This window comes from Ischnura elegans, chromosome 12, assembly GCF_921293095.1.
Source record: "Ischnura elegans chromosome 12, ioIscEleg1.1, whole genome shotgun sequence".
NCBI lineage: Eukaryota > Metazoa > Arthropoda > Insecta > Odonata > Coenagrionidae > Ischnura > Ischnura elegans.
The window spans coordinates 55,470,455-55,488,861 of NC_060257.1; the positions used below are offsets into that span (position 1 = coordinate 55,470,455).

The 18,407-nt window shown below is 39.3% G+C and overlaps 1 protein-coding gene across 1 annotated transcript in view; it reads right to left on the bottom strand.

Annotated features, from left to right (window-relative positions):
- Window positions 1-18,407, bottom strand: part of LOC124168953 (dynein axonemal heavy chain 7) — a 133,320-nt gene that overhangs the window by 93,163 nt on the left and 21,750 nt on the right. The window contains exons 12-20 of the mRNA XM_046547370.1: window positions 17,552-17,693; window positions 17,299-17,435; window positions 16,970-17,200; window positions 16,395-16,560; window positions 13,516-13,661; window positions 11,244-11,492; window positions 9,773-9,933; window positions 9,292-9,463; window positions 7,721-7,900 (exon numbers count right to left, since the gene is read on the bottom strand). Coding sequence (XP_046403326.1) covers window positions 7,721-7,900; window positions 9,292-9,463; window positions 9,773-9,933; window positions 11,244-11,492; window positions 13,516-13,661; window positions 16,395-16,560; window positions 16,970-17,200; window positions 17,299-17,435; window positions 17,552-17,693 — 1,584 coding nt within the window. The remainder of the gene's footprint in view (window positions 1-7,720; window positions 7,901-9,291; window positions 9,464-9,772; window positions 9,934-11,243; window positions 11,493-13,515; window positions 13,662-16,394; window positions 16,561-16,969; window positions 17,201-17,298; window positions 17,436-17,551; window positions 17,694-18,407) is intronic.

The window sequence follows — 18,407 nt, forward strand, 5'->3', positions numbered from 1 at the left end:
TTTAGGGCAAAAATTTCATGCATTTTGACGTATCTGCCACCGTTTAGCCACAAAATGCCTAATTTGAGTCCGCGTCCGCGAAGAAAATATTCCAACGCCCACGCAGCGTCGCGGATACCAGAGCCGCAGGCCGATCCCTTCCCCTCCACGCTCGCTTCTCCCCCTCCCACGCCTCTAACACAGCAAAATTCATCCCGCGCATGCTGCTAGGAGGTCGTTTATCTTTCATAATATAAATCAGAAGATGGTAGACGGTAAAAAACGATGCGTAGTGAGACGACTTATCCCTTCTTTGGCGCCTCGTCGGCGTTAAACATATCGATGTTACCAACTTTTAGAGAAGTGATGAAATAATTTTAGACCTGCGCGCACAGGAAAGGAGACTGCGGTCTTGAAGACGCCTCTCGAGTGGCTATGAAGGTTTGGGAACTTAGGTTATGCACTTCTATTCCGGTATTGTCCGACAGCAGTGACTAAATGGATGAATAAGGGTGAAGGCCGCCGGCGTACCCTCCCCGCTCCCCTCTCGAACGACCCAGATGCAGCAAAATTCACACCAAGTGCGTCTTTCTTCGTTAGTCTTACTAATATTTGATTAACAGCATCGTCCAGTAAGGAACAATAACGAAGGAATTATTCAATTACCTGCTTTCCAGTCTGTATTTCTTATGTTATTGTCATTCCTTGTCTTTTGCTGCTGTCAACAAAGTTTTGGTAAATTCTTTCGCGAATCTCTCGTCCGTATGTATAATAAAAGGAATATTGAAATTTAAATTTGAACTTTCATCAATAGATTTTCAAATTCCACAGCGCTAAGCTCGGATATAGCCGAAGGAACCGGAGTCTCTCTCCAATATATCATCAGCGGGTAGTACTTTACGTCGATATTAAAATCCAGCAATTAAAAAATATCTCGGATTGTTCGCCAAACGCATCCTTGCGGAAACGCATATTGGGTCCCTAGATTACCCTCCCAACGTTTATGTCGCAAATCCAAGTCAACATAGTGCAATTAGCAAATAGACCACTGTAAGAGATGAAATACGATTTGATGCTTTCCCGGCGAATGATGTGGGTAAATTCTTTTTGGGGTTCAACAAAATTTATCTCTTAGGATGAGCCCCCAGTCGGAGCTTGAAATGTTGGCCATTATGGAAAAATTAACCCGGTGGGAATCCCGAGAAGAGTCTACCCACACTGCAAGGGATGTTGGAATTATGCTTATAGCAAAGGGATGATGCCTCCTTTTTGGGCGGTATTCGCTTGGTACCATCATAATCAAATCCTTTTTAATTCTGTGTATCTAATTTTCACTCGGAAAGGAATCGATAATCGCAGATTTTATAACTTTTGCTAATCCTCCGACGGGGGAGGCAAACCTCCAAAAGTGGGACCCTGTTTCTTCAACTAACACCACACATTCCCCTATAAACTTGTATTGATCCTAAGTCCTCTTCCCTTTTTTCATCAGACAAGAGTATAGTCTTTCATTCCAATAAAATGAGACCCTTTGATGACACCTCTCTTTTCTTATTCACAGTAATTAGCATCTTTTTTTGTCTACGTAAGTAATTCCGGTACACTAGCTTTGATATATCTTACGAAGTTATGACTTTTGCGTCAGCTAAAGTTGCGGAAACGATCATTGCTGTTGCTTGGTTCTTGCATATACCTCTATCACAGTTGGCAGACGCATTTTCCCCGAAGAAGTTCCAATTTGAGGTTATAGTCCTTAATGTTTATTTCATGAGGAAAGTAGAGATACAAATCGGCTAATTTCTCGCCATTTTAATTTTCTTCGGATGAATTGATGAAGAAAACTTTTGATACTATTTTCCCGTGCAAGAATTGACGATGATGACTCAACGCTCGCCTACGATTCCCTTTTTTCCTAAGTTGTCGAGTTTCTTTAGGGTTCAATCCAGCAGCCATCATCTTTCTCTTCGTCAGATTGTCTCTCAAAATACTTCTCATTGGGGGAACCTTATGCTCCTCCATGCACTTACACGAAAAAATATCGCATAATTTAAAATGTTCCTTTAAAATTGTTTGAGTCTTATACTTCAATAAAACCCTACTTTTGGCCTATTAGTAGTATTAGATTTTCCGTAAGTTTTAGTACTTCCTGTGGTACCGCTAAATCTATTTAGTCGCATTCATAATGGAAGAGAAGCGCGTCACCATAGTTCGCACACCTTCATAGCCACTCGAGAGGCGTCTTCATAGACCGTAGTCTCCTTTCCTGCGTGCGCAGGTCTAAAATTATTTCATCACTTCTCTAAAAGTTGTTAACATCGATTTGTTTAACGCCGACGAGGCGCCAAATAAGGGACAAGTCGTCTCACTACGCATCGTTTTTTACCGTCTACCATCTTCTGATTTATATTATGAAAGATAAACGACCTCCTAGCAGCATGCGCGGGATGAATTTTGCTGTGTTAGAGGCGTGGGAGGGGGAGAAGCGAGCGTGGAGGGGAAGGGATCGGCCTGCGGCTCTGGTATCCGCGACGCTGCGTGGGCGTTGGAATATTTTCTTCGCGGACGCGGACTCAAATTAGGCATTTTGTGGCTAAACGGTGGCAGATACGTCAAAATGCACGAAATTTTTGCCCTAAAAGGGCAGTAACTCGGCAAAATCTATAGGGAATGACCATAAAATATTATATTTTTCGAATTTTGACCCTCCCCCCCTAAATTGCATTTGAGCGAGGGTCAGGGGTTCACGTACAGGTCTCAAATTTTTCAGGCCTTATTTTTGATCGGTCCCACAACTTTTTTTCATTGGGCCAGATGGATTTGAAAAAAATCGATTTTTGCGATCCGCCCTACTGCACACGTGTAAGAGATGCACCCCTATTTTGAGCATGGGAGCTAAAGAAAAAAAATTTTGCTGCATTTTTTTTTTATCCTATCGTACGGTGTTGCAGACATATGCCTGGACTTTCGACAGTTATCAAAATTTCCTCTTCCAATATTAAAAATTTACGCGGCATTTTTTCAGCTAAATTTACATGATAAGTATGGGGCTTGGAGATAAGAAGGTATTGAGTAGGTAGTAGTTAAGACTTGTAGTCTTAACCTTATGCTGCTTACCGGGGAAGGTTGGATCAGATACCTCAGATCCAAATATCCACAGATAATGCCCTTCACCTTATGCTCCGGATCCAAATTCGTCGAAGAATTTGAATCTGAATCCAAAATTTTAAGTCAATGCTTTCATGAATGCAATGTCCTATTAGAGGGGGTGGAAAGAGTTCCGATCCTCTCTTTGCATACCCCATTGCTCTACAATGCTTGTCCTACTCACGAACAATTTTGTTTAAAAGCTCTCGTAGGAGTATTGCAATAGAATTGCAGCCGTGGAAAATTTAAAGGCAAAACACGGCAGGTACATAGCGTGAATCTTCCCAAGAGATTGAACAACAATCAGGGGAATCTCAACACTGTAGGATAATAACCACATCGTAGATCTCACGGAACCACACTCAGCCAATCCCTCAATTCCATCAGCCAATGCCTCTGCCATTTTTTTTTTCCTTTCCAAGACCCCACAGACCATAAATCACTTGCCTTAAAGGAAAATATCAAGTTACTCGGGAACAATGGAAACGTGTTTCATCCCTACCCCATCTCACCAACTGACCTTTTTCGGTCTACCAGGTTCAATTCTCCCAGTCTCTGGAGGCCAAATGCTGGGTGAGTCACCTACCGAGCTCGAAGATATCTCGATAGCTTTCAGCAATAGGGTAGTTTCCTTCATCAAAGAAAATGAAAGGCATTGATTGCGATTCGTTACCCACCATTAGTGTATTCATAATATACAATTTATTTGGTTTTAGAAATTCCAGTTTAGACGAATGTTAATGGTCAATTTTAACCTCATTTGAAAAAGGCCAGATTGGTGCCCATGTGTGATATGTGTCACAGGGACCTCGATGCTATATGAGTAGATAGGAGTTTTACATTGTCTGAGATTACTGTAACCGTCGCCATTTGGCCGGTGACATTACGGGTTGAATGGATGCTTTAAGAGAGGGAGAGCCTCACCTCATGGTCAAGCAGAGGTTTATTTTTTTTGTGAGTGTGTGGATTGTTCCTGTGTGCAAGTGAACGATGTGAGCATGATTCATTTTTCCCTCCCCCACCTTCAATTCCTGGTTTCCCGAGTCCCCGAGTTGTGAAACAAACTAAGACATTCCCCCAACCCTCTCCCCCCATGTTGATATGACTCAAGAGAGCATCCATTTACAGACCCTCCCTCTGCCCCCACCCCAGGTACTCCACCCCGACTTTTGAGGATAAAAACCCTACGATTTTGGCTGCCGGGAGGAGAACGAGTCGGGTCACACTGGGCGTAAGATTGTCAAGCTAAAGAAATAAGTCGGCCTGGTTTTTTTTAAATGTTGCTGGCGAATACGTAGCCGGATGAGATTTATCGGGATGTGGCGTGGGTGGACGGGCTAAATTGAAGCAAGACAGGAGAAAGGATACTGACCGGTAATTTTCCGTCGCCAAAGGAAAGCTGTCTCGTGCTACCCCATCAAGGAGACATGGGGGAAATCAACAGCCCTCACCAGGAGCAGCAAAGAAAAGTAGAAACTCAGGCCTCAGCGTTGACGCGTCCCGGATCTGATAAGTACTCCTGCCCCTGCCCCAAACCACGAACTAAGACATTTCCCCCCAAGTTAAGAAGATTCAACTGAACCCCAAAATTGTACCCCCCCCCCATTCAAAGCAGAAGAGCCATTTCCCCCCCTCCCCCCGATCTTCATTGTGTTCTGATTCCCCCTATTCCCCCCCCCCCTCCCTCGGTGTGCGAGTGTGTATTAGTTTGTAAGGACAGGGTACGTTTTTCTTTTGATTATATTGTTATTCAACTTTGTGATCAGATGGTGCAAGATGAACTGATTAAATCAATTGGGCGAGTATTAGTTGTTTCGCTTGTGTTTGCTCAGTTTCCTTTTGATGTTATGTTCAATTAATTCTCTCATATGCCCGCAAGGAAGCAGCAATCTGATGCATGAATATGTACTTACGATTATTTGCTGTTTTTGTTAAATTTGTGTTAAATGAAGGATTTGTAGAAGGCTCTCATTCTTTCAAGCACACTGATCACCAAGAGATCACCCATACCTTCCTTTCCCTTTTCGCGCACTCCGTCCCCTTTCTCTCCCGAAAAAATAATCCCTTCCCCTTTTCTTGTCCACCCCCATTCCCTCCCACTCTCCCCTTGACCTGTGACGAGAGGTCACATTACCAATGCATGCATGAGGCATAGAGCTCAGGGAAACATCTCTTAATAATCACCTATTAAAATTGCCTAAGGTCGGAAAGTTTCCTTTGCTTGATAGGGTATAAATAATCCTTATTTAGGCCAAGCACGACCTGCTAGCAGCCTACATAGTAGCGGGGATCATAGCCTTGCACCAAGGTGGCCTCGCACGGTGGCAGCCAGAACTAGAATGATGTCACGCAGGCTTTTCCCAGCATTCATACTTAGCCATCGTGTTTTCGCTTGCTTGAAAATTTTCACTTTTCATTTAATCGCTAAAAATAGATATCGCCATTTAAAAATCTAAAAACATGAAATATGTACTCCAGGAGTAATAATCTTTCGATTTAGGTGATAAAAAATGATAGGAAACCACCCTATTGTATGATACTCACGAGGTTCAAAAAAGAATGAGACCTAGAGCGAAGCATATCTGACAGCATTTAAGTTTTTTAAGCTCTAATTGATTGCCCCAAAGATTTATAGTTACAAGTCAACTAATATTCAACATAGTCCAAACAGGACAATTTCGGAAGAAACAAGCGTAGCATGAGCGCATTCAAACAAAACAAGACGGACTGGAAACTTCAGGCAATGCAAACTGCGTATATCACATTGCTGCACCTTTGCTCCATCGCTTTGAAGGTAACGACATCACATGCAAGATCGGACGTGTTCTTCCCTTGCTCCTCCGCTCGTAGCCGCGTTGATTGAAAGACGGAGGGAGCACGCTCCTTCCCCTTGACCTCTCTTTCAGTGCTCTTCACTTATAAGCATTTCTGATTTCTTCCATCCACCATTTAGTCCAACAATGTACACACTCATTCAAATTTTTTGAACTACAGGTTTTGACACCAATATAATTTTCAGTTGCAATAATCCTCATAATAGTGTCTGAGGATGTAATTTAAAAAATCTGGTCCTTAGCGTAATGGAAATTACTCGGCAAGACAGATGTTGACTATTAACCAGGTACTGTCCTTAAAAATTACGCATTTCTCTATGTTTGATATTCAATTACAATTTGCAGTATAAAAGCAGCGGGATGCCCACTCGTGGCAGTAAATTTAGTGCACTCTCCAGAGCGAAAAACCCCCCCGCAATTTTTTCCATGTTCGCCTCTGAGCTACCGATGTGACGATGCAATGCTTGCAAGTAAGAAAAGCAAACAGGAGTATTTTAAAAAGTACGTCAATAAGGGAGATTCTCTGCCTGCCGCTTGTTTTTGACCAAGGGTTTCAGATGACTGACTCATGGTGAAAATCAAGGCCACTCAGTTCTCCTTGGACTTGCGACTGGTGAAGGGGAGGGGGGAAGATAAGAAGTTTGTGTAAGAGACGCACCGCCATTTTTGGCTGCAATTTCTGGGAAAAAAGATGCGCCTCTTACACGCAATTATACGGAACTTGAGCACAACAAATAATGAAGTAATAAAAATATTTGATTTTTGAGGAAAAAGTTGAGCTCTTTCTTGCAATAGGGTGGCTTCCTATTATTATTTTATTGCCTAAATCGAAAATTATTACTCCTGGAGTACGTATTTCACGCTTTTAAATTCTTTAATGACCATATCTATTTTTCGCTATTAAATGAAAAGTGAAAATTTTCAAGCGCGCGAAAACGCGACGGCTAAGTATGAATGCTGGGAAAACTCCGTGTGATGTTGTTCTGATTCCCGCTGCCGCAAGTGAGGTGACCTTGGGGCGAGGCTCTAAGCGCTGATACGACACAGGTTGCTAGCAGGTAGCAGAGTACCCTTCTAGCAGGTAGCGCTTGGCTTAAATATGGATTATTAATACCTTATCAAAAGAAGGAACCTTTCCGACCTTAGACAATTTTAATAAGCAATTATTAAGAGATGTTTCCCTGAGCTCTGTGCCTCATGCATGCATTGGTAACCTCAGATGATGTAAAACTCCTATCCTCTCGTGTAGAAACTAGGTCCCTGTGACGTCACGGGGAGTGGCATCGCATGGGCGCCAATTCTGGCCTTTTTCAAATGTGGATAAAATTGACCCCTGCCATTCGTCTAAACCGGTATTTCTAAAATCAAATAATTTGTATATTATGAATACACTAATGGTGGGTAACGAATCGCAATCAATGCCTTTAGGTTTCTTTGATGAAGGAAACTACCCTATGCTCAACTCAGGTAAGCATTTTTCAATTGTGGCCACAATTTACCACAATACCACAGTCTAGACAGTCATTACTTCATGACCCATTACTTTTAAAGTCTTTCAGTTTTGTTTTTCTTAAGAGTACACAGAACAATCTAAACAACATAAACACACTCGCCAATAAATTTCTTTCATTATGAGCAATGGTTTACACTGTTTGGCTATAATTTAAACTTAACCATAACTTACAGAACCAGAAGAAAAGATACTCCACCAATCACCAGATATGCCATAATAAAAACAAAATATGATACTGTGCATTACTAACCTTTGCCTCTCCATTACGAATGAAGAAAAGAAGAGTAGGGCAAAATCTTAGAAATAAGTGATTGATGACAGATTTGTGAAGGTCAGACAACGAAGACGGTAGGGTATTTAGCCATGAATTCAGCAGGGGCTCCCATCCCAACGCAGTTGGTTCCATATATATCATTCCACAACGGGAAACCTAGGTGAAAAAAACATGATTCAATTTTTTTAACATTAAGGGTTTTTAAAATATCAAACATATCTCACTAACAGACTGTATGCACTTTTTCATTACAGGCTTGCTGGTGTCCTAACACTGTGAAACTGCTTCAAAAAAAAAATGTGAATTCATCCCTGATAGATACCTGAGATAGCTATGAAATACAATGTACACCTGAGACTGAATATTTACCACAACTTCAACACTTCAACAAAAACGATCAAAATTGAACACAGAAATGTAATAACACAAGAAGAGAAAAAGTAGGGCTCAAAATATGTAATACTAAAGCCATAGGAATTCAAAATTTAGTTTCCTTATGGAAACATTAACTCCTAATAATGCATTTTATGAAAACAAAGGCACATATTGTTTTCATTCACACTAAGAACTGCATTAGCTTCTTTTTCTTTTCTTACACAAAAATACTAATAATAATAGTATGAAATATTGATAGGCATACTCAATGTTCTTCTTTTAATTGTAAATTAGTTTATCAAGGATATTAGGGAAAACAAATACACAAATGTGAAAATATAATAGGTAAGACTCGAGAAGAGAGCTGCATTACACCTATCAAATTAATTTTGACCTATGAGGATGATAATAAAAAGATTCATTCTCTGGGCACAGCACTGACCAATATATTAATGAGCAGTCAAACAAAAGAACTCAAAAAGGAAACCAACAGAATTCAAACATTATAAGGCACAAAAATAACACGTGCTTTAATCACAGGCCATTGATATGTAACAGGCAAATGACAAAGGCACCCATTCACTTAAAAAGATGGCAATTTGTCATCTGCTGAGCATAAACATGGTAAGCCAATGGGTTGAGGAACTAACAACAGTTCCATCTAACTAGGGCTATGGCAATGCAAAGGAATCATAGGAGGTTGGAATACAAAAACTTGCCTCAAGAGTAATTTAAGAAAGAAAATCAGGAACAATTTTTTCTTGTGAACAGGATAAAATTGAAAATTTCACAAGACTTCACTTTTGAGGCCGTTTTACACGGTAGGTACACGGAATTGCACAATCAGACGTACGTGCGAAGGCGCAATCAAAATTGCATCGTGTAAAGCGGTGAATTGCTAGAACACATGCGAGAATACGTGGATGCGAGACGGCAAAATAGCCCCTGTTCTAATTTCGTTCATGCATTCGCGCAATTCCACGCCATTTTAGAAAGTAATGCAGCTCTAACCTGCGCAATTCCATGCCCGGTGTAAAACGGCCTTTACACATCACTTCACTACTTCCCTAACTTGCTCGAGTAAGATATTCCACTATGAGTGATATCAAACTATGCTGGAAAATAGTTAAAACAAAAATTTGAATTGCACATCACATCGTAAAATAACTTACAGTAGCTGGAGATGCAGCTTCTAAATCCATTGGTTCGAACAGGAGATTGGTGGTGGGCGCCAACTGTATAATTTCACCAGACATCAAACATAATTTCTTATTGTCATCCAGAACAGTGTTCATATTCTCTATCCAAATGGCATCAACTGGACCATCAAATATTAACCACTTCCTAGAGACAACATGAAGCAATATGAAGATGAAAAATGTTTCTAGCTTCAATTAAATATAAATATGCATTACATATATATCTTCATATTCACAAGAGGCTTCTCATTGTCAAATATAAGCAATTCTCTTGATATATCAGCTATAAAATATTTCCAACCAGGAGTGCAGCTAGAAATTAAGGCTGGGGGGTTTAGATGCAACTAATACCAGGTAAGCAGGTGGTGCGGGGGCCCTCCCACAGAAATTTTTTAAGATAAATGGTTCACAATGGTGAGCTTTACAGCTTTTGTAATACAGTAAACAACATTACCTGTCGGGTGTTTGTGATGTGGCAAACTGACGATAGCTGATAGCCAGAACACCATCTGACCACTCGTGTGAAATAGGATCAAACTGGCCATAAAGCTGACCCATAGTGATTGCTTTAGGGTTTATTACAGTTATTTGAACTTTATGCTCATCCATTTCACCCTAATTAAAATATAAAATTGTATTATGCACATATTCATTAAGTGGTGCTACCGACCATTATATTTAGTAATCATGCTACCAAGGCTTTCCAAATCACTCAAGAAAATGAGCATTTCTTCGGCCAAATTTTTTCCTTACAATTAAATTGAAACCAAACATGTGAAAAGTTTTCTTCAGTATACAAAATTCTAAAAATACAAATTGACTCACACACACTTTGATTTCCATCACAATATCTTCTTACATTTTTCAGCTTTTCCAACACCAATGAAATTCCAATTTATGCCTAAAGGCCTGTTTACACGATACATTAACACGTACGAGTTAATGTATGTTTGCGTGAATGATTTTTGTGGACCGGAACGGAACATGTACGAATGCATGAACCAAATTAGAACAGGTTCTATTTTCTGTGCATGCATTCGTACAAGTTGGGTGGTTACACGGTGCATTTTGGCGTTCATTCTCGCGTTCATACATTTAGACATTAACCCGTACGTGTTAATGTACCGTGTAAACAGGCCTTTATAAAATAATTAGCATGAGCTTAGATGGATTGAAAATATTTTTAATACTTCAAATTCTATCATTAAGGATAGACTGATTGGATTATTCTCAAAATAAATGAATCTTGCAAACTGCAAAAAATGTAACTGACCCAACATCCTCAAATTATGGCCCGAGTTCTTTTTTAAGACCAAGGTAATTCCTGGTGTGCATGCAATTTTTGTACTCTCAAGTATGATAGCTAGTATAATTTACAGGATACATAAAATTATTATTTTAAGTCCTTAATATTTTATTTTATTTTTAAATTTATGTTAGGAAATATTTTTGTCCTATAACTGTCGCCTCAGAGAGAGTGAGGAAAAAAGAGAGAGAGGGTTCTTCCACCAGAAGCTACACATTTTACTTTGCTAATTGTATTACCATAATGCAATGCTATTAGCTTAAAAATTATGTACAATAATTCCAAATCATTTTCTCTAAAATTCAACCACAGCTCCAGAGTAAAGTCCCAATGACTGACTAAAACGCAAAAAATTACATTTGTAAGGTAAGCATCAAGGAATGTTTTAGTTGCTAAACAACAATATGTAATTGGTGAGTCAATGAAAGTCCTTCCCAAAATTTTCTTAGCACACATCAGCCATGAAACTCATGTAGTTGGCAAGATCCGGTGAGATTTGGCTCTTGAGCTCTTTAATGTGTTTATGCCATCTTTAAGGTTTATTCATACTCTCATGATGTACACATAGACAATAGTAGAGCATATTAATTTCAATGATGGATTATGAATGATAACTTACTCTTTCTTCCATATCCTCAAGAGCACCAGCCAAAGTGCGGTATGCAGTTGTTTTCCCTCCAAATGGTGGGCCAACGATCATAAAACCATGTCGAACAATCATCATTTCATATATTTGCTGAATTTTAACGAGGAAAGGCTCTGTGCAGCACAAATTTTCTTTTTGGCACACTCTCTCCGCAGCTGCATTTAAATATGTGTAGTCAGGAGTTGGTAGAATGACTCCGGGGAAAAGATCTGAAGCTATTCCCTGAAAGTAATCCACATTAGTGAAGACATGTAAACTTTCAATTTTAATCCAAATACATTAAGTTTTCCCATTACCAGATGTAATCATCCATCTATTAGCTTAAATAAGTCCGTGAAAATGCATGTATTCCAATGGCATTGACCCTTAAAGAATAAATAATTGGTTTGGTGTCATACGGAATGTTTAGAGACGGGTTGGTTCCGGTACTAGGTTCTCGGTTCTTGGCCTGTGGAACTGGTATCAGAAACGATCGCATTAAGTCTGTACTTTGGAATTACCTCGGAGCGGTGGCGAGGATTTGAATTTGGCACCTAAAGCCAAATTGGTCTGCAGCATATGCAAGGCCAAAAAGCAAAAAAAAAAGACTAAAAAAATGCATACACGTATTACTTTACGATCCCAGGGCATCCACATTTTTTTCTTTTGAGAGTTGCTCTCTAACTCACACATTTAAGGGTTCGTCAATTTGTAACATTTTCCTAGCCACAGCTGCTTTCAAACGAGCTGACTTTTCGCCTGCCACCATCCATGGTATGGCATCATTCTTTCAACTTACCATAGGTCTCTATTGCCTTGTATGTGTCTTCAAAGGTGTTGAATCGTGCCGTTGCCAGCATGGCACCCATTTCAACCTGGCCCAGCAAACCTGGCACGTCTACGGCGTGAAATACAGACAGTGCTGCATTGAGGCTCTTTTAAGACAAAATAACTTTTTGCCGGCCGCCGTTCACGTGAAATTCAGGTGGCTTTCAGAAGAGATGGTTCTCTGCAATGCCGTGTGGCATGGCATGAATGGCAGCCAGGGGAAAATCATTTTGTCTGAAAGCGGTCTTACGATTAAATCATGTACATATACAGTAATTCTTCGACATAGGAACAAGATGCGTTCCGAGAGCTTGTTCGTAAGTTGATAAACCTATGCAAGGCATCGAAAAGTTTGGTTATCCAGCAGAATGCAACACTGCATTACAAATTTTGCGTTAACTCCCAGCCATCGGCCGTTAATCCATGATGTCACTGTACCTGCGTGTTGAGCAGTTTATTGTTGAGGTTATGAAAACTATGACAGTGAAACATCAGAATAAGTTGCCAATTAAAGCAACAATTTAAGCTGCATCACAGACTACAGAATACATTTTGAACTGACTCACAAATTACTGCAAATTAACGGATGATGTCGTCAGAAGTTGGGGGAGTTTCACTATTGATCCTGATGCTATGCAGTATGTAAACTGTGTTCAAAGCATATTTCACGCAGCCCTTCAAAATCAACATCGACCACTACTGTTTTCAGTGAATGCCTGGAAGGCAGGCAATATTTCAGCCAAAAAATAATAGATTAGCCCCTGATTGGGTAAATATGTTGATTTTTTTTTATCAAAACCTGGAGAAAGAACCAGTGGTTGCCTGATGCAGTGTGACAAATTGGTCGATAATGAAGTCTTTAACTGCATGTTATTTAAACTTTTTTACTTGGCAAACAAAATTATGGAGTCGATCTTAAGTTTTTTTTTACACAGAGCTTTTCTGCAAATATACATCTCCAGTGAAATTATTTTCATTCACTTCTTGTGGTTGATCGTTTAAATTTGCCATTCATTCAGATAATGAGAGTTCATCCTTGGAACTGAGAACTGATGGGGGACAACCGGACAGGTATGAAGAACCAAAAAAATTTAAGAACAGACTCAACCTTAGGAAGAATGCAACAAAAAAAAACATGAATGTATTTCCAAGATAAAAATTCATTTGGTTGTTTAACACTAAATCAGATAAATAGCAAAGCAACATTTCATCAATGTATAAGTTAGGTAACTGGCTAAATAACTTCAGGTAAACACATAAATACAACACAGTTGTTTTTCAAAGAAACTCAAAGTAACACACATCAGCAACACCTAGGGTACCCCTTCAAATCACAAGCTTTCTAATTCAGCTATGGCATTTCGTACCTCTTATAAAATACAGAACAGATCAAATTCATAACACTGACATAAATAGGCACCATGGTACATATATTTACCTCAAACAAAGGAAGATCATGAGTCAAAAACTTGGGTAGATTTACATCTATAATGGAACGCAGCATAAGTATATCCTCAGATTCTTCAGGGTACTTCAATTTCAAGTTACCAGCAGCAGTCAGAACTGATTTTACAGCTCTCATACCTATGAGTAAAAATAGAGGTCACATTATTAACTGCAATGTATAAATCTTAGAAAAAGTTCTTCACTAGAGAAATCACGGTAATTTTAAGACAGAAAAGTTTTACTCTCCAAAGCATTTATGTGAAATTAAAAATTCTTTGGGTAATACAGACACCTCTTTATTCTTCATGCTATTACAGTAAAACCTCGTTGATTCTAAGCCAGCAAATTTGAAGTGCCATCTAATTAGAAGTTGCAACCAGTCCCTCATACACTCGGCCACTCTGTTCTGTCAATCCCATTAAGTGGGAAAGGTAATTCAAAATATGTTCTGCTTATTATGTAATTGGAAGTCTAATTTCTGCCAGCAAATGTCATTTTTAATGGGTAATTCATTGTCATCCTTTGCATCAGTGTTTTCAGAGTTCAGAAGCAATTATTTCAAAGTGAATTATGTACAATGCCCCGCTCTTTGAAACCAACTTTTTATCTAGACAAAATCAAACATTCCACATGTAAATAAGGACTTCCTTTCTCAGCCACTCTGTCCTCAGATATTTTTCTTTGGGAATTAACCCCTCAATGCCGTCATGCGAACCCAGTACGCGCCCTTTAAATTTCGTTTGCCACCATCAAGCATACCCAGTACGCTTCCTGAACTTCTGTATCTAATATTTTTTCTCCGTTAGATATTGTATTTTAAATTAATACTAATTACTCCACATTTTGAAGAAATATTTTTTCTTTCCAATAAAGTATTCATAGCGACTTTATGCCTTCGGGTTTTTTTTAATGTTTCGATGAAATTCCGTTTTGAACCAGCAAGTTGACGAATTCGATCTAAAAAATCAACGCCTTCCTTCAACTGTACTATCTTAAAAACTGCTGCCTATTCTGCTTGTGAGACGTCAAGAAGGGTCAGGGCCCACCGTGCTTGAGGGGTTAAGATTAGTTTAGTTGGAGGAGGGATGAATGGAACCTGGGGAGGGCAAGATAATCATCTAGAGAAGCACTTTCTCACTGTCATGGATTGACAGGATCAGGGGTGGCGAACTTCCAGCACACATGGTCTAAGTGGCCAGCAGTGCAATTATTTTGGCCCGTGGTGATGAGAGGGCACCTCTATCTCACTCCATGAGCTACAACACTAGTTGAACAAGTTTACTCTTCTGTCAATTTGGGTGTTCAACCACCATGAGGTTTACCATCCCTGGCCTATATACTTCTCCATTTTTCACCCATTCCCTTGATCCCAAGATTCCATCCCAGCAATAAACAATGTATTAGGTCTTCAGCCCTCCCCTATCTTGACCCAGCTCAATGGATTGGTGTCTTCCCTCTCTCCCTCTCATTCTCGACGTTTTCATGACAATGATTTGAGGTGATAATCCTAGATGACGTTGGTCACCATGAATAAGAACCTGACAAATTACTGTTTTTACCCATAGAAGCCACACACCTTTTTTCCGGAAATGCCAGTGAAAAAATGGGGTTGCACGGATTACACGAATCCTCCAAATTTTAATGTAAGCCTCGTTCCATTTTCCCTTGAATTCTTATCGTTTATTTCTCCAGTGTTTAGCATTGAAACTAGGAAACCTTCGCAGGAATTAAATTTCTAACATTATTTAACCTTATTAATCATGGAAACGTAAATTTATTGATTTAGCAACGAATCACGAGTTCCTATATTAGACCGCACCCAAAAAGCATTAGGAAGTTTCCTCACGAGCTGGTCCAAAAGTGAGGGTTCACGGGATATATGAGGGAGCGGCTTACACAAGTAAATACGGTAGTTATTTTTTTGTGTAACATCACTTAATGCTGAGTTTTCCAGGATCGGCTATTGATCGGCTACACAAGGACCCATGCTTAGTGCCGAAATGATACTTCAAAATATTAGGGTTCATCATCATCACTGGTCAACAATCCTAAGATTGGTTTGATGCAGCCTTCCACTCAACGCTCCTGTCAGCTATTCTTTTCACACCTATGTTTATCTTCTCTTTCACATCCTTCTTTAACTGTTTCTTAATATTTTATACCACAGGATGAAGTGATATAATGTTCCATGTTCCTATCCTTAACATTTCATCGCATTTGACCATGTACCCTCATAAACAGTCCTCGACCAGAGATCCGAATGGGGGACTAGTTTTCCTCCCAAATATTTTACTCAAGAGAATTCCATCATGTCATAATATAAAAATGAGAGGGGTAGTTGCAACTCCTCAGGATATAAAGGGGTGGTATTTTCTTGTCTTTCAGATCGCAGTACCACAACCGTTAAAGTAAATGTTATCATGCCCATGGTGAAATGTATGCCAATATACCGACCAATACGGTCTCCACCTAAACATAGGAAACAATAAAGGAAGAAGAGCTGCTGCCCTCTCCCCTGGGTGATGAGAGGCACATTAGTTGGCAGCCTTCAGTCGCCAAGTCACGGCATCTTCACAGGTTTCGGTATCATTTAAATGGCCCATCTTACCCTTTGATAGACCAATACTCCCTCAGATTGCCATCGCCTTTTGTCCACAACTGCCAATTTGACAAGTAAACTCGCTTAACTCATAACTAACATTTATATCTAGAGGTTGATCCACCATATGCAACATAGTGAAAGCAATCACTGGCTTTAAGCTTAGCTGCGATAATATTATGGTAAAAAAGAGTAATATTATTTATTATTAATAGTTTGGTATTTAATATTATGGTTAAAAAATAATATGAGTGCCATGGAAGCATGATTACCGTAGTCATAGTGAGGTTGAGATGATAATTGCTCTGAACAGAGCCGATAGGTTGCAACAATTTTCACTGCAAGTGGTCGGGCAGTGAAAAACCCATATGAATACAAGACTATCTCTGAAATCATTGCATAATCTGGCACCATCATTGCAACTGACCTAAATAGAGCCTGGAATTAACAAATAAATGGATTAAAAATATGCACAAGCAAAACCATTTCACACATATACCAAATGAATAAAGGAATAAAACCCAAGAAAAATGATAGGTTTATACACATACGTACAAGGCTCTGCAACAGCAGCAGGATGATATTTATTCACATGACCCAACCCACACAACTAAGCACAACCCAGCAACTAATTTATAAATACGTCTCACTATGGAAGTAATGACTGATGAGTATTAGAATGACAGGGAGGACGAAAGAAGTATGAGGAATAAAGCATGCTTATTTCGAATGAAAACGTTAACTCATAAATAATTAAGCAAATAGTTCACTAAGCATTCAATTTAATTATTAATACATTATGGCTGTAATAGGCCCCTTGAAAAACATGAAAGTAATTATACTTTACCTTTAAGTTATCAGGTAGCTCTGATCGACCCGCATATCCTGGATTCATTGTGATGAACACTGCACAAGTAGGATCTAGTTTTATTTCAGTGCCTTCAAATACTATTGTGGGTAAACCACTATTAATTCCTTGCTGTATAGTAAGTATTTGTTGGGCTACCACAGAGAGTACTTCTAGGTCAATACGATTGAATTCATCAAAACATGACCATGCTCCACATGAAGCCAAACCCTATGAATGAACCAGAAAAAAGTACACATTACCTTGAATATTAGGCAATTTCTAATGAAAAACTTACTGTTCAAACATACGATTTACCCAAGAATTACCTTGAAAAATTTCCCTAGTGCAATGTAATCCAGCCCATCAGAGCAATTAAAGACCACACACTGCTTTGCAACAGCTTTCGCCAAATCCTTAGTAGTTTCTGTCTTCCCAGTTCCCGCAGGGCCTTCTGGAGCCCCTCCTTTAGTTAAAAATGCAAAATGTACAGTTGTCGTCACAAAAGATTTTCACTCCTCAGATTTAGAACAATATTGAGTCAAGAAATCTTGGAAGAGGGAAACTACAGAATGATCTTACCCAAATTCAGTTGAAGCGCACCAAAGAGAGTCCTGTAACACCGATCTGTCAATGGAGTTATGACCAGACGTGGGGAATTTCCAAGATACTCCATCCCATACAAAAGGGAAGCGGTAATCATTCTTGTGTCTAGTTTATCACCCTGAAAGAAAACTGTGATGCATCAGTGAAATCTCATTGATAAAGTTACTTTTATAGAATGTTTTTATAGCAAATGATATTAAATTTCCAATCATCCACACAAAATTTTAAAAACATAAAATACATAATATGTACCTTGGAATCTGGTTCCATTAAGAACAATAATAATTAATACAAGGGCTGTCCAGAAAGTAACAGAAGTTTTGTCATAGCACGGCAATGGGCAGGACTAGCACTGCTATCTTGGCATCGGAGTGTTTCTACTCTCCGTACCCAACCAGCCGGGGTATATAGCGCATCGTACCTATCGCACTTTGTATACAGTGGAACATTAAAATGAGAGCTGTAATTGAAAATCCTGCCAGTTGTCAAGTGATATATGATAAGTTTTTGTAGGCAAAAAATCACAAACCAATTGAAATTTATCACCATACAGTGGAACCTCGATCTGTCGTTTTTCAGGGGGATGGATGAAAAGAACGATGAATGCAGGAAAACGATAAATGCGGGAATGGTTGTCCGGGTTGCCTATGTCCCAGGATCCGCTGGATTTTTGCGAATTATGACATTCATTAATGGATTCAAACGAGATTTCAGCTGATTTCAGGAATATTATTACTTTATCGAAAAACTTAGGTCATATTGTTGATTCGACTTATCTCTCTTTCTAATATCCTAAGGGAACAAGCCGCCTTGCTAAAAAATTTTAGAACTC